The 21,112-nt window shown below is 34.4% G+C and overlaps 1 protein-coding gene across 1 annotated transcript; it reads left to right on the forward strand.

Annotated features, from left to right (window-relative positions):
- Nucleotides 1-2,359: 2,359 nt before the first annotated feature.
- On the forward strand, nt 2,360-20,421 carry LOC138697617 (aldo-keto reductase family 1 member B1-like). The gene is made up of 7 exons (XM_069823020.1): nt 2,360-2,515; nt 4,544-4,714; nt 8,074-8,190; nt 14,128-14,322; nt 15,904-16,107; nt 18,683-18,831; nt 20,282-20,421. Exons 1-7 carry the CDS (start codon nt 2,453-2,455, stop codon nt 20,322-20,324), a joined length of 942 nt encoding a protein of 313 aa, XP_069679121.1. The 5' UTR covers nt 2,360-2,452; the 3' UTR covers nt 20,325-20,421.
- Nucleotides 20,422-21,112: the final 691 nt, after the last annotated feature.

The following is a 21,112-nucleotide window of genomic DNA, read 5'->3' on the forward strand; positions in this document are numbered from 1 at the left end:
TATTACATAGCGGTCCAATTCCTAACAGAAATTAATGTTTTCAGAAAAGAGCTAAGACAGCCCAGCTACTAGACTTTACAGAGGGACGAACAGAAACAGGTGGGGGAAACCGGGATGCGGCGTAGGCAAACGGACGACAGTACCTGTGCGAAAATATGATTCAATATTGAAAGCTCTTTCGTCACTGGAAAACGCGAACATATTTCTGGAACGTACTATACTCACTAACTCAGTATTGCATATGCGACCTCGGTTCTGTGTGAAGAACGGTTGGAACTTTACTAGTAGACGGGTGGGAGTGAAGTACATTCAAAAACTCAGGTACAATAAAAATTGAAATAAAAATAAAATTATGTCCCTGTGTATACAGTGACGAAGCTAAATACGGAGTAAATATGCATTCATAGATAGCTGCTAAGCACTAGGGTCGCTACTATCGCTTCATTACAGACAATGCGAAATTGTACCTGCACAGTCTATTGTTCTTAGTACCCTCTAAACTCAAGCTTCGTGACTGTACATACTAGACTGTGGTATTAATATAGCACTGAGATTGCTGAGCGTGCCACTGAAGTCGGTCATGTGTGGATATTGGTCTTGACATGTTGTAAAATCCGCTGTCCAAGACAGATTTCAAATTTTTTTTAGTAAAGTTTTTAAAAAATGTATGTTACATGCGAAAGGCCAGCTTTTTTATTTTTGTTATGTACTACCCATCTAACAATAAACTTCCCAATTAAGTATGGTGGTAATATTTTTAACGGCTGAGAACACTTAGCACATTACATAGCCTATTTAAAAATATTGTGGACTGGTCTTCCAAAATTTAAAGTTCATTACTCCTACAATGCATTGACTAAAAGAGCAAAAACGGCGAAGGTTATATTAATAGATGTAAGTGCTTAGAAAAAATCATAGCGTTCTTGCAGCAGAAGTTTAAGTCCTACTGCAAGTGCTATTACGTAGGCCTACCTACATGATATTTCAATGTGGTCTTAAGCTTTTGAGCGATACTGAAGGCTACATCTCGACGATATGTGTCAGAGGAAGAACAATTTGTTTGTATAGGGCCTACATCTGAAGTCTGATTATTGTAATTTGTTACTGGAAAAGAAACTGACCATCCCACCACATTATCTCCTAGCTTAATTGCCTCATGAGTGATGTCTTATTGGTATCACGACGTTCCAATCTGTCTTCGGACAGTTGACTAGGACAACAAAACATATATAACTGTATATTATTGCTATACTCTCATACATATTTCATATTTCTCGGAGAAATAAGCCAGTTTTGCAATTTATATTGATAGAAAAATATCGATTTTCATCAAAGAAATGTATGACGAGCGATCTCTTCGCTGTATCTTAACGTATTAATTATAGGAAGCCAAAAATGTATTGCAAGATATTGCACAACGAAGTTACAGAGTAGAGTACGTACAGGCAGTGACGAGGCAACTTTTGGTTGATGTAACATAATTCGTAAGTAAATTTTCCACCAGTCAGCCTACTATGGTTTTCCGGTGGTTAGCTTTACGAATAAGTGCAAAGATCCAGACCTTGATAAGTCAAGTCAACGTATACCAGCAAATATCTACCATGGTTTAGTCCATTGTGCATCCTAAGTATGCGGTGACTGTCCAAGTGCGACAGGTGGTCTGTGTGCCATTCATTAATCGTACGTTGACAGGTGGTCCATCGTGCCTAAGCCCTGATATTATCAGATTCCGTTCCCATGCGAGTAGCTGATAAGCCTCAGGAGCCCGGAGTCCCAGTTCCTTCCTATAGGCATCGGAAAAGAGTATTACCCCTGAGACTTCATCCCAGCCCCTTCTTACTATTGCAGATGATAGATGAAATGAGTGGGAGGTGCAGAGAGTTTGTGGAAAGATAGAGGAAAACGGGGGTACCCCGATAAAAAAAAAACTCTCTGCAATGTCTGTTATGTCCACCAACAAATTTCATCTCGATCTGGCCAGGGATCGAACCGGGGCCGTCTGGATGGGAGACCAACGCGCGAGCAACAGACGCGTAAGCCTGTTATTGCACGAGTATAATACTTACTTACAAATGGCCTTTAAGGAACCCGAAGATTCATTGTCGCCCTCACATAAGCCAGCCATCGGTCCCTATCCTGTGCAAGATTAATCCAGTATTTTTCACCATATCCCACCTGATTCAAATCCATTTGAATATTATCCTCCCATCTACGTCATGGCCTCCTCAAAGATCTTTTTCCCTCCGGCCTCCCAACTAACACTCTATATGCATTTCTGGATTGTACGAGTAGGCCTATAATAAGCTATTAATAACACACACTATGCGGATTCACCTAATTTATTCTATATAAAGGCAGAGCGCCGAGTGTGTTTCAGTCACTTATCGACTGTCTGCCGCCACAGCGTGTCATATCTCTGCGTCAGTCCGTGAAGGTCATACTTACTCCAGTCATGAAGACGGTGAAACTTAATAACAACCGCGATTTTCCGATTCTCGGCGTGGGAACATTATTTGTAAGTGACAATATTGGACTTTCATTTTTCAAAGCATATTAAAGTTTTGACGTACATAAGTAGCAATTCAGTAGATTTATGGGCAGTCAGTAGTAAAACATATTCGCATATTCTTATGAACACTAATTCTACTCATATAACAATAAAATACAAATACCATTATACTGTATAAACTAGTACAACGTTTGCTATCCTCTCAGGTTTGCTTCCACTTTCGGACGCAACTCTTTAAAATGTGTAGATATACTGTACCTACTGTGTCTGTGTAGTAATTTATGTTGGAATCTGTGTTAGAATATTATGAGAAATGAGAAAGAAAGAATTTAATTGGAACAAGTAAAATATTATGTTTTGTTAATACTCATCAGAAGAAGAAGTTAAGTTCTGTGAGAATTCTAGAATTTTACTCACTTCATACACCAGTAAATAACAAGTTTCAGTAGCGGAGCGTCGATGTTAGCGGTGTTAAGCAGTGTATTACCAGTGCTAACACTTGGAAAGTTATTTTTGTTGAAATTATTATAGGTGTAATAAATTATATTGTATTTCTTGTGCCTGATAATTAAAATGTAAACATACTGGCCAGAGTAATAAATATACAACGATCGGTTCTTGTTATGTATAGATATTTCTGTGACCTTCCTAGAGATATCTCTCTCACTCGGAACAAGCGACTGGTGTTGAAGTGTTGATAGCGCATGCGCTGGCGAGACCTGCTCACACTCCGTCCTTTTCTTCAGCCTGTGTGAAAGCTGTGTCTGAGAAGCAGTGTTGCCAATTTGGGGAAAAAAGTCGCTAAATCTAGGATATTTGAGAAACCCAATAGCGACTAAAATTTATGTTTGGACATTCAATATTCCGTTTGTCTCTTATCCATTCAACATTTTATTAGATCTCACTCATGGCAACATAAGTCTTAACATCTCCTCGCCGATTCTTTCCTATCTTATTTCTTTCCTTCCTTCTTTTTTATTACCCTTTCTTCTCTATTCTTGTCCCTCTTCGCAACAACTCTTATCATCTACTGTCATTTATTTTGATATCTTCTTTCTTGATTTTCTTTCCTTTCATCTGCTTCTTTCTGATTCTCTTTCCTTTTCACACCTCTTTCTTCTTCCTTCTCCATTCTTCCTCATCTATCCTGTTCCTTGTTATTTCCTTTCCTGTTCTATTTTCTCATTCCCTTTATTTTCATTCCTTTTCTTAACTGAACTATATCTGTAATCCAGTGGTTCTCAAACTTATTATCACTGAGGACCTCTTTCTATAGACCAGTATTTTCGCGGACATCTTCGAAGTCGTGAATGGAATGACTGATAGGTTAGACTCTGGGACTAACATTAAGTGAATACGAGTAGTGGTATTCTGTTATATTTTCCAAAAATCAATATTAACTATAGGCTTTTTTTATTTAAACACAATGTAAATAATACAATACTGCCCTAAAAAAAGTAGATGGCCTTCAGTGATATGTCACAGCAGAGTTGATATTAACAATAGTAAAGCATAATAATACTTTCAATACATTCTTTGTATAATATTCTTCTATTGAAAAATATATCGAGCACATTTTTACAAGTTTTCCTACTTCAGTGAGAATGATGGAATTACTTTTTTGTGCTTAAAATGTATTTATATTTATAGCATCAATGTTGATGTTTATATTACGGCACTGGTACACTGGTATTTACTCATGAAAGTAAGTTCTTTTGCTCTCCCGAAAAATAGAACATTTTGACTTAGTTCCTTTCTAAAAAGTGCGATTCAATTAATCTGATATATTATTATATAATGATCCTGTATACCACTAACAGTCGTACTAACGTTACATATCCAATTCCCCTCGATTTGGCACTAGATTTTTCAGTACTACTCTCACAATAAAGTAGAGTGCTTTCCATGCTTTCTCCGTAACATCATCAATGCATGTATAAACAACGGTTTCATTTATAAACTTTTTTGTAACTGTTTCAAATTATTTTTCATGAAAATTCGTTGTCTTCAATTAATATCTGTTCATTTTCCCAGGCAACAAAAGAAGGTGAAGCAGAACAACTAGTCAAGGATGCAATTGATATCGGTTACCGCCATATTGATACCGCTATGTTGTACAAAAACGAGAAAGAAGTGGGAGCTGGTATAAGGGCGAAGATAGCTGAAGGAGTCGTCAAACGAGAAGACATATTCCTCACAAGTAAGGTACAGTACGACATGCTAATCGAAGGCTGGACTGACTGCAACAAAGCAGAAACAATAATCATTACTATCGCCTTCAACATTCCCTATCCTTTCTCTTCTCTCGGTTCTTCACTTCTCTTTGTGTCTTATTCCTCTTTCTTTCTTATTCCCCGTGTTTTTCCTCCTGCCCTCTTGTTCCTTCACCTTTCCATCCTTTTCTTTCTCTTTTCTACTTTCTATTTTCAAATATTTCACCTGCTTGTCTTCTTTGGACTCAAGTAGAAATTTTTATTTCATTGGTCATCTGATGAACATCCTGTTCATGGAATGGGATTCGCTTGGTACAAAGGAATACAAGGAAAACTACAATGTTTTGAAAGATATTAAGTCTCTTGTTTTCTTCATCCGGAGAAAACAGTAATCCATGAGAAAACAACACTAAAATTACCATAACGTAGGACAAGACAATCCTTTCAAAACTCTTCATGCTTAATACTTCACATTAATTTTTCATACGCTTGTACTCTTAAATAACACTAAATATTACATAAAAAATATAGCCAAAATCGAGAATTACTTACATGGGATATAAGCTACAGTGTATAAAATTATGAAATATATAAATGAAACAGAAGAGATATTGCTGAAATTAATAGCAGAAATGAAAAACTTCAACTGTGAAATGTAAAATGAATATTATTACACCTAAATTTAGTCTCCTTTACATTGAGATACTTATCTTCTATTGGCGATATAAACATTTAAAATCACATACTTTGCATACTTTCATTCTATAATTAAATATGAATTAATATTCTGAGGTAAATATTCGGAAGCTAAACATCTATAAAGTAGTTTATTGCTACAAACTTCCTTCATTAAAGAGTTGTCACAAGGATAAAATATTATAAACAATTAATTTTAGTGAATGAAAATATTTGTTTATTTATAAATTAAAATATGAGGTTAAAACTTTTTAAATTATATGTATTACAATCTTCAACGTTAAATAAAAACATTAATTGTTAAATCCTTAAAAAAATGGATTTTCCAATATTGAAACAGACCTCTTAATAGCGACATTGGCCAATCGAAGGAGGAGTGCTCTATCTAATTCCATTGATGTCCAGGTATTAGCAAAATATTTTGAAATAGTTTCCCGAGCTCCAACCATCAACAGCGTTACTGTCAAATTGTCTAGATTGTATTTTAGTTGAGAACTACACGGCAGGAGACGCGCCGCAGACACACCTGCTGTCATTGTAATTGCTTCTGTCCATTGGCAGCATGATAAGCCTTTCCATCACGAATCCATTTGTTCGCTGGTGTATATTCCAAATATATTGTGACACCTTTCTCTTTGTGAGAAAGTTGGCTCCATAGAATTGCTTCTTGTTCTCTTAGTTGTCGAATTTTTTTTTTTTGCAGCAGGCAGAAGTTATAAGGATAATAACAGGTGTGCACAAAAGAGCATAATGTAAGAATGTTTTCCAAAATTAACTTGTGAATACATTCTTTCCATGTTGAAGTTTCATTATTAAAGACCAAGAGATATTCAGTACTAAACAGCGTTCTAGATATAATTAAGAGGCTTCCTAGTTGGACAGTGGTTTAAATGTAAATCTTTAATAACTCTGGTGATGTCTAAGACCTATACTCAATGCTATGCACATCGAAAGGAAGAAGAAACCTAAGGAGACCCAGAAGAGGATGTGTCTATGAACTTGCCGGAACAAGCCATGATTTTGTTGTTGTTGATGATGATGAAATAAAAAATCAGTACTAGGGTCATTTGGCTCTTTATATCTTGCAGAGGTATTACGAAAAGTGAACACTCAAAATTTGCAAATTAAGTGGAACACCTCATTTTATTTTGTATTTCTAGGCTATACTTACAAATGGCTTTCAGAGAATCCGGAGGTCCATTGCCGCCCTCACATAAGTCCGCCATCGGTCCCTATCCTGTAGGAGATTAATTCTGTCCCTAGCATCATATCCCACCTCCCTCAAATCCATCATAATATTATCCTTCCATCTACGTCTCGGCCTCCCCAAAGATATTTTTCCCTCAAGTCTTGCATATGCATTTCTAGGTTCACCCGTACGTGCTACATGCTCTGTCCATCTCAAACGTCTGGAATTAATGTTTCTGATTATACTCGTACCTACTGTATTATGTGAAGAATACAATGCGTGCAGTTCTGCGGTGTGTAACTTTCTTCATTCTCGTGTAGCTTCATACTTTCGTATTTCTATACCACACAAAATATAAATAGGTATATGACCTTTGACGTAAGAGGCAAAACTGAACATATCATCTTCACATGGCACAAAGGATCATAGGGGTAATGAGATAGATCTGCATGCTTTCTTGACCTTGGCATTGGAATGACGTAGGACTCCATGCTCCAAATGGACTCCGGGGCCATTTTGGAAAAAAACAATCCAGTCACTAATCGGAATTGAACCCGGAACTTTACTATTTGCTGTAGCAATTAAGTTAACTCAACTAGCTTCTTATATAGCCTGAGTAAATATGTAAGAATTTCGCCAAGGTAATAATAATGTCTACCGGTCGTTCTGTATGGTTGTGAAACTTGGACTCTCACTTTGAGAGAGGAACAGAGGTTAAGAGTGTTTGAGAATAACGTTCTTAAGAAAATATTTGGGGCTAAGAGGGATGAAGTTACAGGAGAATGGAGAAAGTTACACAACGCAGAACTGTACGCATTGTATTCTTCACCTAACATAATTAGGAACATTAAATCCAGACGTTTGAGATGGGCAGGGTATGTAGCACGTATGGGCGAATCCAGAAATGCACATAGAGTGTTAGTTGGGAGGCCGGAGAGAATAAAATCTTTGGGGAGGCTGAGACGTAGATGGGAGGATAATATTAAAATGGATTTGAGGGAGGTGGAATATGATGGTGGGGACTGGATTAATCTTGCTCAGGATAGAGACTGATGGCGGGCTTGTGTGAGGGCGGCAATGAACCTCCGGATTCCTTAAAAGCCATAAGTAAGTAAATAATACGAGTAATAACGTCAACGCTTTCATTACTGAACGGTTCTTTTCAATTGGAGTGGCGTTTCAGAGATGGAGGCATGTGCTGATAGAGTGCAGAAAAGAAAAACAAGAGAGTAAATCGAATTGTTAAAATTATTCTATGTAATTTATCCATCATTTCTCTTACTAAAATCGTTTCTCTTTGAAAGAAGTCTTCAGCTAAAATATGATTTGGTCTGAGATTTGATGGATTTTTCTGGTTTCATATACTGTAATATCAACACGGATGTGAATTGCATTACTTGTCTAATGGTTCTTGTCTCACATGTAATTGCTTCTTGGTTGAATAAAATTATTTCGTTACATTTCAGCTATGGTGCACTTATCACAAGCCTGAACACGTGGTGCCTGCGTGCAAGAAGACCCTGTCAGACCTAGGACTAGACTACCTGGACTTGTATCTCATTCATGCGCCTCTCGCTTTCAAGGTAAATTTCAACCACCACATCCTACACTTCGACGTGGTAAAAGTCTCAACATGTTGCTATCAAGCACAGCAGAACAGACAGTGGATTATATCAAACCAATCATTATCCTGTATAATAGGACTGTAGAATGCATTCATTCATTTATTATATTCCATAGATCTTGCACAAGCAATGAATCTTTAAGATGTGGAACAAGTCAAAATTTTACAATATTACAATTACAATTTTTACAAATTTTTATAATATTTTACAATTTTTAGAGTTTTACAATGTAGTAGTAATTTTCTACAATTTTTACAATTTTCTGCAATTTTTTACAATATTTTGGCGAGATGTAGTGAGATGAGGTGAGGTCCGAGGATTCGCCAAAAGATACCCGGCATTTACCTTTTTGTTGGGGAAAATCTCGGAAAAAAACCCAACCAGGTAATCAGATCAAAGGGGTGAAATGAAGTGATGCCGAGGACTCGCCATAGACCATCCGGCTTCAGTTAGGCCTATAGTACCTAAAGTCTATACAATATATCGTAACTGGAAACAACATTTATCCTATGGACGAGTCCATGTGAAATCGGACGGAAAATTAGGGAAATTTACCTAACAATTTTTTTATACAATTAGACGAGAGAGAGATTGATTTTTTTTGCGAAATATGACATCTCTAGGTCTAATAGTTTTCATTAAAAATTTGTAAAATTTACCATATATGAAAATAATTACAGTCTTTATTCAGTCATGTCATAACTGCCTAACTCTCTAAAATTGAAATTTCAACATTACCTAATTTTAAAGCTGTTATCTTCCCGAACATACTGATTTATAAAACATACTCATTGTTATATAATAATTAGCACACAGTCGATTTAATTAGTATTTGAATTATTTCTCCACAAATAGAATAAAAACTAAAAATATGGATTTATTGCAAACTTTTAGGATTAATTAATTCAGGTTTCATATATTTCTTTTAAGTCATAGAAGTATAGAAATAAAATATTCCATACTCGGAAATTAAGTTCCTTAGCTTTTAATAGAAAAAGGAGCATCTTCTACGGACCTCTGGAGAAAGAACTAAGGAAGAGACTAGTGAAGTTCTTTGTGTGGAGTGTAGCATTGGATGGAGCAAAAAAATGGACATTACGACGAAGTGAAGAGAAGCGACTAGAAGCATTTGAAAGTGGATATGGAGAAAGATGGAGCGTGTGAAATGGACAGACAAAATAAAAAACGAAACTGTGTCTAAAAGAGTGGGTGAAGAAAGAATGATCCTGAAACTGATCAGGAAGAAGAAAAGGAATTGGCTGAGACACTGTTGAGAAAAAACTACCTTCTGAAGGTTGCACAGGAAGGAATGGTGAACGGGAAAAGGGATGGGGCGGAAGAAGATATCAGGTGATTGACGACATTAAGATATATGGATCATATGAGGAGACAAAGAGGAAGGCAGATAATAGGAAAGACTGGAGAACGCTGAAGTCAAAGACCTGCCTTTGGGCAGAACACTATGAATGTATGAATATTTGTCTTGCCCGCTATCAGCAAGATTATGCTGGCTGGCATAGCTGATATTACGAATGACCTCTGCAGCTCATGTCTCGACTTGTTACAGAGTGATGTTGGAAAGGTGATTGATTGTAGGTGGTCCGTGGACCAGATGTTAGTGATGACGTTTCCAATTAGTAGGTACGATTTTTAGTAATATTATTTGTAGCTTTACTGAAGTCTCCGTGCTTTTTAATTTACCCAAATTTGTGTCTTATTTTAAAGAGTCTTGACTTTTAACTCGCCTAAGTCGAAAGCCAGTAAATATTTTGAGCAGCGATAACTTTTAAAAGTAATTTCCATTATTTCTCAATATTTCTCTCGCTTTAACCTCCATCTAACGCGAAAAACATAAATTTCCTGCTTATCAAGTTGTGAAAGTGCGAATTTCCCTTTGAACAGATCACTTCCCTGCTTTAAAAAAATTGATTTTGAATTTTTCTATGTTTTCCTTAGACATATAAGCAGATTTCAAACAAACGAGATTGAGACATGTAGAAAAAAAAATAGAATCTAGTACAATTTATATTGAGTGTACACGATAAAGATCCTGGCGAAATATCACTACAGAAAATTTTATTATGGTGATGACGATGGCATCTTGAAGATCTCTCTTCAGCTTGTATTTTTTCCTCCACTTTACAAAGATTTTCGGAATGGTGCCTCTCGCTCCGAAGAAGAGCCGGTAACTGTGATTTTTTTCAATGTTGTATTTTGCTGATAGGTATTGAATTGTGGGCACGTAAATTTCCTTTTTCTCTTCATTTACTTCAAATGGTTGAGTGGCTGGCATTTAAAATCTGTAGGATCAATTATTTCGGCTGTCTGTTTATTTCTATTTATAGCTATGATATCAATCCTGCGATTGCTTCCACCATCAGCAATGCAATGAACGTCATCATGAACGTCTAGATTTTTGGATTGAAGTGCATCTGCAATCATAGAACGTATGGTGTTGTGACGTTTTATTCTAAGTACTTCTTCCCTGTGGGCAACTCCCAAGCACATGTGGTAAAGTTTCATACTCATTGCAGTGCCTACAGGTACTTCTTCAAACAATACAACTCCTTTTCTTATCTGGGAGTATGCGCACCACGTTTTAAATTGACGGTGCCGAAGATGTCTTAATTGCTTCACGGATCCTATAGCCTCACCTATGCTCACTTGCAATTCCGACAAGCAACGGGTTCTTATAGTATAGTAGTCTCGTGCAGCATTAACGTGCTGGTCATTTAGGTTTTCTGGCTTGTTATTGATGTTGAGTTGCTGCAGACGGGCTTCCCATGTAGCGCGCATCACTGACAATCCTTTGTATTTGGTACTTGTATACAGCATGCTATTAGGAGTATCACCTGGTAATTGTAATATTTCTTTTACTGTGCTTTTAATCATAGTCAGCTTTAATGAGATAAGAGGCACATAAACGTATAAACATATCAGACTAGTTACAAAATTGATCATTTAACCAAGAATAAAATTAACACCCGCCATTGTATAAGTATTAAGTGAATCACCCAGTCATTGTCTATTGCGTATGAAAACATATTTTTAAATTCCATTATCACTGAAAGGATGAAGGAAGCGGCATGTGCTGTATTACTGAAATATATCAACTAATTGAGAATTTAAAATCTGGAAATTTTTGGGGTCAATCTAGCTACTTTTCAACAACTTTACAGCGGCTTTTTAAATTTCGAGTTGGTAACACTGATAAGGATTAAGTGAATTTCAATTCTTTTCCGGATAGATCTAGTTATTTTGAACAATATTACAGCGACTTTTCCAGAGTTGCCAAGTTTAAATTATGAAAAATCTGCCAATCATGCTCATAAAAGATAACAAAAAAAGCTCACATCATTGATGATTACTAAAGAATTATTCCAAAAAAGGAAACACATTATATAAAACAAAAAACTGATGTACAAATAAAATGAAAACATAGTAACTATTGCGGGTTACAAAAAAAAAAAAAAAAACTCCACAGGTCTACTGATTTATTTTTGTTACAGTCTTCAGTCACAAATCTGGCTTCATTAAAACGCTTATCACCAAACTCTTGCTCGTGGCATTTTCCTTGGTAGTTTAATAAAGGCATGCAATAGAAGACAGAGATTGTCTATCTTCATGGAAGACACTGATTATGGAAACAAGAAGAAAGATAATCGAAATGATCAATCTGATCGATATTCATAGTGCAGCATAATACAGTAGCCAATTATTTATGTACATTTATGCTCGACCATACCGAAATGTAGTAATTATACACCTGGTAGCAGACCTTTAATGCATGTCATTAAAGTACACTTACTCATTAAAGGTCAGGTCTTTCAGCCAATGACGACTTAGGTTACAACTGTTCAGCCAATGACAGGTCAGCTTTCTACCGTTATAAAACCGCAAGTATCGATTATTCTCGGATATGCAATCGAAAGAGAATTAGCGGAAAGTCACGGAGGCTGGAAATCCAATACTGTCGCAGAAGGTTATGTTCTGTTACTATAATAATTAGTGGTAATTGTAAATAATATTCAAATAAATTCAATTTGTCATCTCGTTTTTCAATGTCTAATTTAATTTCAATGTTATCTCTGTAGGTTCTTATGGCCTTGCAAGGTCAATGTGGACATCTGTTCCTCGGAAAAAATCAATACTTTCGCGTCTGCGCACCTCACAACATACGGGACATTGCTCAAAAATTAATAACATCAAGTTAGAAATATGGTCGAGCATAAAAAGTCGTATGTTACTCACCTATAATGGTAATTAAGAAGCTCGTATGAAAATTATGAAACTTGCTCTCGCTCATTTCATAAATATCCATACTCGCTTCTTAATTACCTTCATTATAGGCTCGTTGCATAATGTACTATTTTAAATTCACAATTGCGCACCATTTTCATATAAAATCAATACGGCTACTCATAAAACGATTACATGAGGGGTTCAATATCAAAATGGGTCATGTTAGTAAAAGTCAAAATAAAAATAAACAATAAAAACTGTATCTTTCTTCACATCGTGTTTAGAATTTTGGTTTCTTTTTCTATCACTTGCTATGACAGCAGCAACCTTATATCACACTGAAATTGAAATGATGTTCTCAAAATATAACTCTGAGCGAGGAATGAAGTTTAACTTGACCCACTTTGTTGTATTCACTTTGACATGACCCATTTTGAAGAGTACAACTGGAAAATAAAGACTCTTCATGGCAAGGTAATTATTACATTTGTAAAATTTGTTGTTTTTATTTTCAAAATAATTGTAACCATGCCATATTTAATTACAATTGTAATATTCTTTAAAGAAACAGAAAATAGAATTGTTACTTTCTCATAAAAAATCATCATCATCATCATCATCAAAATTGATCAATGGACACTATTACCATTGCAGGTAATATAATTATTATAATGGTTTTCATTACAACTTAAAATTATTATCCATATCATTACTGAAGCTCATTGACACGTCTTCTAGCAATGAATATTACATTTTAGAAAAAAAGTAGTGTTTCAAGTGAAAAACTTGAATAAATGATGTGCTAACTGAACAAAACAAGATTTAAAAATGTGTGCAGGAATCAACATCCAAACTGAAACATGTATATTCTCTTTTTATTACCTTCCTATAATTTGTTTTTTTGTTTGCCAATATTTCAAACTGCAATTCTTTACGGTACTATAAAACATGCTTTGCGATCGTCATTTGTTTACCACATAGACAGTCAAGTGAAAATGGCGACTCCGTTCAAAGTTTTTGGTGAAGCTAACATTAGTGAAATAGAATTTTAGTAAGTCAATATTTTATTGTATTAGAGTACTTTGTTTCTTCTAATCTTTATATACTTTCTTCTAATCGTGCAATAGTCAATTAAATCCCACTCGAGTTTTCTTTAGATAAATCAAAACCTCTAGTGAGATTACTGTTGATAAAAATTTTCCATCATTTTTAACATACATGTTTAAAAACTTTAACTTCGCCTTAATAGAAATATATGAGTATACGGTGTTGAAACCCAGTACTTAAATAGTTAGAGCTAAAAGCTTAAAAGAAATATAGCCTATGTTCTGAGGAGGGAGATTACCATAGATGGCTATGCATTTCATGGCCAATAGTACTTTCACGGTTTTATTTTATTTTTTTTCTATTCTTGATGGAAATTTGATGTAGGCTCCTGAAGTATTGAATAGACTACTGTTCGGAAAATGGATCTTTTTTTTTATTTAATATGTTCCGGTGATTTCAGAGAGACGAAATGAGACAGCTTATTATTGTATAAATAATTTTTATTTTCAGCTTCATTATTATTATTATTATTATTATTATTATTATTATTATCATCATCATCATCATCATCATCATCATGTAAGTAACTTTTATTTACTTGCACAGGAAGGAGACGACTTCTGGCCGAAAGACGCTAATGGTAAAATGATATTAATCGACGTGGACTACGTTGAGACATGGAAAGCCATGGAACAGTGTGTGAAGTTGGGTCTCGCAAAAAGCATCGGCATTTCAAACTTCAATTCGCAACAAATAAAACGTGTTTTGGAGGTGGCTACAATCACACCTGTAGTTAATCAGGTAAAATATAATATATTGCCTTTCAGAAGATGAAGTTACAGGAGAATGGAGAAAGTTACAAAACTCAGAACTGCACGCATTATATTCTTCATCTGACATAATCAGAAGCATTAAATCCAGACGTTTGAGATGGGCAGGGCATGTAGCACGTATGGGTGAATCCAGGAATGCATATTATAGAGTGTTAGTTGGGAGGCCGGAGGGAAAAAGACCTTTGGGGAGACCGAGACGTAGGTGGGAGGATAGTATTAAAATGGATTTGAGGGGGATGGGATATGATGGTAGAGACAGGATTAATTTTGCTCAGGATAGGGACCGGTGGCGGGCTTATGTGATGGCGGTAATGAACCTCCGGGTTCCTTTAAAGCCCTAAGAATCATTAAGCTTTATATAGCTTACAAATCTGATAAGTGTGTACTGAAGATATTATTGTATGCATATTAGGGCATGTATGTCCCAAATTGTTTTAATTTCACTTACAGTACAATTGATGCCTGAAAATAAACTACTGTATATCCTTTTTTTTTTTTTTGCTGTTTAAAAATGTAGTAGTGCGATACAATGAACTTTATTAGTTGCGAGCAAGATAGATTTTTACCTCATGTGAATGCATCAATAATTGCGCGCAGCGGTCATATTTGGCTTGACTCCATGTCGAACCGGATCCTCTATTTCTTATTCTGATGCAGAGTTTTCACTGTTGTCGTCACTGCTTTCTTCTTTCACCTAATTTTCACTCACAATTTTTTCCAACATTTCATCAACTTTGTCGTCTAAAAAGCTTCACAAATAATTAGTTTTCATGTTCTTTTACAGAAGGAAAGGTGGATTATCTATTAAAATATCTTGCAGGTAGTGGTTATTGCTCCTTCTAAGCACAAGGGCCTGGGTGAAAGTTTTAAAGATGCTTGGAAGTTGTCTTTCCTACATTTATGAGGAATTACTGTACAGTAGTACATAAAATTTTCAACAACTACTGCTATAGCAGTCAAGTTAGTGAGCTGAAAACTGCATAAAATTACTAAATTGTGATCACGATTCAAGTTTGATAGTGGTCAACTTACAGAGTAAATTCCATATATAAACAAATATAAATTTTCAGGTTCCTTAAAAAGGCTGTCAATTAAGACAGGTGGTCATTTTAAGAATGTTCATGTTACAGAGATAGTCAACTTCACACAGGTTTTACTTTATTACTAACAGTTATATGAGTTGCACTGCAAACCGGAAGATAGCGTGTTTCAATCCCTATGAGGTTATAGAGTTTCTCCATAATTTATCTAATCCTTCCAACTCTTCTATAGCCCTGAAGTTTATTCAGCCTCTAATAGGCACGAGTACCAGGACTATTTCCTTGGGGGCAAAGGCGAAAAGCACGTAAGACTCATATCCCTACTGCTACTAATGTCGATTGTCCTCACCCTCTCACTACTCTAAAATGTGATGGTAATCGAACTGTAAAAAAGTATGCAATTGTATGAAATAATGAAGGCAGTGGAAATATCTACATTACTATCGATGCAATGAAGAAGGTAAGACACGCGAGCAAAAATTACAATCCAAATAATATGTCTGTTATAGGTGGAGTGTCATCCTTATTTGAACCAGTCAAAACTGATAGCTTTCTGCAAGGAACGAAACATAGTTATCACAGCCTACAGTCCTCTGGGAAGCCCCAACAGCGTTGCTAAAGATGACGCTCCTGCACCTCTGAAAGATCCTAAACTACAGGAAATTGCAAAGAAATACAAAAAGAGTGTGGCTCAAGTCATCCTGCGATATCTGGTGAGTTGAAGATTATGAGAGTGTTCGACAATAATGCTGGAAGCTTCTTCACCTTGTCCGAAAACAAGATACACATAATTATATTATATTTTTACATTGTTTAATTATTTTGAAAATAAATATTTCTTCCTATTGGTCAGAATTCATATAAACATAGCTTTGAGTAAAATTAATGTGAACTTAATCTATACTAATAATAAATCTGTAGCCGAAATTTTTCTGGTAATTTTCGATTTTCCAAAAATAATTGGTCCTAACATATATAATTACCCACCCTGAAACCGAAAATCGCTTTTTTGAAATTTTTGTTTGTTTGTATGTCTGTCTGTCTGTCTGTCTATCTGTATGTGTGTTACCTTTCCACGCGATAATGGCTGAACGGATTTCGATGAAAATTGGAATATAAATTAAGTTCATTGTAACTTAGATTTTAGACTATATGGCATTCAAAATACTTTATTTAAAAGGGGGGTTATAAGGTGGTCTGAATTAAATAAATCGAAATATCTCGCTTATTATTGAATTTTGTGGAAAATGTTACATAACAAAATTTTTTTTAAAAATCATTTTCGATAAGTTTTATTCTTTGAAAAATTTTGATAGGACTGATATTTAATGAGATAAATGAGTTTCAAAATTAAAATAACTGCCATCTATGGCGGTGTAATGAAATAAACAATGAATTCGTCTATAAGGAGCCTTGGTCAACAACAATCGAAAGCTATGAATCATAGCCTACAGAGAATGTTTCTGTGTTTGTATGAAGTAATATCGGAAACTAAATTAACCGCTTTGTATAATTAATTATTATTTCACAATTGGAAAGTGTAGTTTCTCTAGATGGACATAATGCTATAATGTTATTACATTAACTTCGGAGTGAATTGAGGACAGGTAAGATTAAAATAGCTTCTTATGCACAAACAAATTGATAGGCTATTCTGTGTATTCGTTTCCTGTATTTCTTAAAATAATGTTTATCTCAGAGAATTAACGAACCACAAGAGTTTATTGATTTAGTATGCAGTAATAATATGTTAGCTTAGCATTCCATTATTTTATAATCCAAATTTTAACTATGCTCAATTGAATCATGTTAAAATACATAAAATACATATGCATTAAATGCAATGCAAAAAAATTGGGTAATGAGCCAAGCAGATTATGTTGCGCTGTTGTAAAATAAAATTTGTTCCTCCTGAGATTCAAGAGCCCCCATAACAAATTAAAAACTTACTTACTGATGTACATCCGTTATCAACACATTTTTTATATAATATAATATAATATAATATAATATAATATAATATAATATAATATAATATAATATAATATAATATAATATAATATAATATAATATAATATAATATAATATAATATAATTTAAGTTATTTAAGTTATTTGAAGGGTTCAGAACCATAGTGGCCCAAGCGCCATTTACTGAATACGTAGAAAACAAGGGTTAAAATTAAGTTATTATCATAATTCAATGGAAACATATAGCAAGTAAAATAAAGTATACACATTAAATCTAAATGATATATCAGTCTTCATTAAAGTATGAATGCATGTAATAAAAATTAAGAAACATGTTAAAGGAATTGTGATTGCACCAAATGAGTGGTCTCTGGACCAAAATGATCGCATTTTAATTATTTAAATACAATTTCAATTAAGTAACATATTAAACGATTTATCCTTCTACCAAACACGAATCTTCCCTGGATCAAATGTCCTATTTTAATTATGTAATTACTTTATATTTATTTCTAACGGGTTCAGCTGAGCGCACGGGTATGGCTAGTATTGAAAATAAAATAAATAAAATAAGTATAGAGATCATTCGTATAACTGCCTTATTTAACCTAAGAAATAATACAAATAAATTACATTAGGTCATTATACAATTAAAAAATTAAAACTTAAAAAACATGACAAGCGCTTTCGCCAAATTGATGGCATCATCAAGTCAAAAGACATATGATAATGGTACTGTGAGAATAATATTCTTGTCTTTATGCTCACAGTACCACTATCATATGTCTTTTGACCTGATGATGCCATCAATTTGGCGAAAGCGCTTGTCATGTTTTTTTTTTAATTTTTAATATTTTTAATTGTATAATGATTTAATGTAATTTATTTGTATTATTTCTTAGGTTAAATAAGACAGTTATTCGAAGAATCTCTATACTTATTTTATTTATACTCGTATGTTAACTTGTCGGACCAATATGTCTCTTAAATTTAATATTGAAAAGTCTTGTTCAAATAAAAAGAAAATGATTTCACTATTACACACACAGACATTGGAGACTGTGAATATCTTATATGAGAAATGCACTATTTGATAGCATGAATATTTTGATGAAATTTCAACGCATTAAATAATTATGACATTCATAATTTTTGTTGTAACTTGGTTATTGAATTCTATTTTTTTTCAACCGGCTTAAAATTGACATAATTATTGAGAAATTCATTATCGTAAATTACAAACATCTTTATTAATGAAACTGCGTGGTGTAATAATTATATGTTTAATTCTGATTGTTCTTTACACTTGTATTTGTAGATTCAACACGGTACAGTGCCAATTCCAAAGTCGTCCAATAAGAAACGTCTTCAAGAGAATTTCGATATTTTCGATTTCGAATTGAGTTCTGCTGATGTTGCTGCAATCGATGGTTTGAACAAGAATTTCAGAATCTGCAAATTCTCTGAGTAAGTAATTGCATTTGAAGATGCTCAAACAAAACGTAAAATATATGCAACAATAATACCATCATCATCATCATCATCATCATCATCATCATCATCATCATCATCATCATCATCATCAGCCGCAGCAGCAGCAAGAATTAGGTCAGAGATCTTTTTTGCCTCGAGATTGTTTAAAAGATCGAATAATTTGTCTTTGCATCTTCGATCTTATGAGATACATTGTTTATATTTTTTAGGAGATAAGGTACTTGATGCAAAATGAACGAAATCACTACCGTACATTTAGGTAATATATATTTCCAGTATTAAAATGTTAATACACTTTTACGGAGCTCATCGATAAATGATTACAATTTTAAATATTTTCAATAATTCTCCTCCATTCTTGTTCCATTTCATCAATATCCTCTCTCTCTCTCTCTCTCTCTCTCTCACTGTTCTATCTTATTTCAATATTAGTATACATATGACAACACTATGCCTCACACAATTCAGTGACTAACGGTTCAAGTGCCATATTTCATTTTTTTAAGTTCCTTAGAACACAGAGTTCGTAAAAATTTACGAATACAGAAAGATGCAAATAGCTTCACTTTTGTCAGTCTGTGGATTGGCGCTAGTACGCTGGTCTTCCATCCAGATAGCCAGGGTTTGATCCCCATCCTGGTCATGACTGAAATTTGTGTTGGACAAAACAAACGTTAGGCCTATAAAATGTTTTTTTTTTCTCAAAGCATTCCCGAATATCTGTAAAATTGTATCAGCTTCTTCTGTTTCTGGCTAAGTGGAAGAGAAGGCCTGATGGCCTTAACTTCGCCAGAATAAATAATAATAATAATAATAATAATAATAATAATAATAATAATAATAATAATAATAATAAATTATAATATTATATTATTATTATTATTATTATTATTATTATTATTGTTATTATTATTCCTTTTTTCACTACAATAACATACAGAAACATCAAAGATTGTTGTAATACAGGCTTAAACATTGCATTAATAGCGGCACCTATGAAACAGTAACATTTTAAGTTAAAATTTTACATCAAAGAATATAGTAATATAGGCTTAAACATGTTAAGAGTAGTGCCTGTGAAACAATAGATTTTTAAGTTAAAAGTTTACAGCAAAGGCTACGTTTATTCTTTTGTAATACACAACACAGCCCCGTCCTTGTTTCGAGAGTAGTCTGTTTTAATCGTACAGCACCACACGCCACTGCTCTTCACCAAATCATTTGGCTCATTGCACAAACTCCGTACTCACTTAACTTCAAAGATAATGGCTAAGATATCGGTCTCTACTCATATTTATTAATATACGGTTGAACCTATAGTAGCAATTTGTTTAAAATTAGGAAATTATATAACATAATTGCTACATTACTGAAGATAATGTTAATTAAACATATTTTAATATTTCACTTTCATTTTTTCCAGCACAATTGGAGATAAAAACTACCCATTCAACATTGAATATTAATGCAAAAGAACAGAAGAATTCATTGTATGACCACATCACTGCATGTCATAAAATACAGCATGTATATATTTTGTAAATAAAAGCCAGCAACTCTTAAGTTCATCTACTGATTTCAATACCTTGTATATGTAAATGAAGATTTAGGAAAATGAAGATGTGCAACCTATGTTAATATGTTGATTTACGCTTCTTTGCTAAATGTTCATGGGACTACAAGAAGAAATGAGATAACTCAAGCACAACTTATCTCACAATGAGATTCACCATCCAACTGACAGGTTGATTAGATACTACAGTGCGTCTTCACCATCATGCCCGCAACGACCGACCGACCGATGGCAGCGTTCCCAGTGGGGGGCCGCGCATCTGCCGTTGGCCGGCCGGTAATCGCGACGTGATGCCGAAGACGTACTGTATTTAACTTCAGAGGGCCAATGTGAGGATCTGCTTCAAGAAGCACTTAATAACCGAAAATAGGATTTCTAGAGAAAAATATACGAACTTTAGACACTAATTTAATCGTATGTACAATGCGTCTAAGTCAGATGGGGAAATTGGTCTGCCACTTACGCGAGAGGTTCCCACGAATCCGTCGCTAGAATGGGATGCGCGCAACGGCAGTGACAATGTTAGTTTGGCTGTGAATGAGCAGGTCGTTCGTTCTGTCAGTAGTTCTGCAGCAATGGTAAACAGATATACATTAGGCAAGAAAACGAACTATATGTACAGTTGCAGAAAAACATTATCCAATTTATTCTTCAGATATTTATTTTATTCTTTACCAGCAG

Source organism: Periplaneta americana, chromosome 1 (genome assembly GCF_040183065.1).
Source record: "Periplaneta americana isolate PAMFEO1 chromosome 1, P.americana_PAMFEO1_priV1, whole genome shotgun sequence".
NCBI classification, from domain to species: domain Eukaryota; kingdom Metazoa; phylum Arthropoda; class Insecta; order Blattodea; family Blattidae; genus Periplaneta; species Periplaneta americana.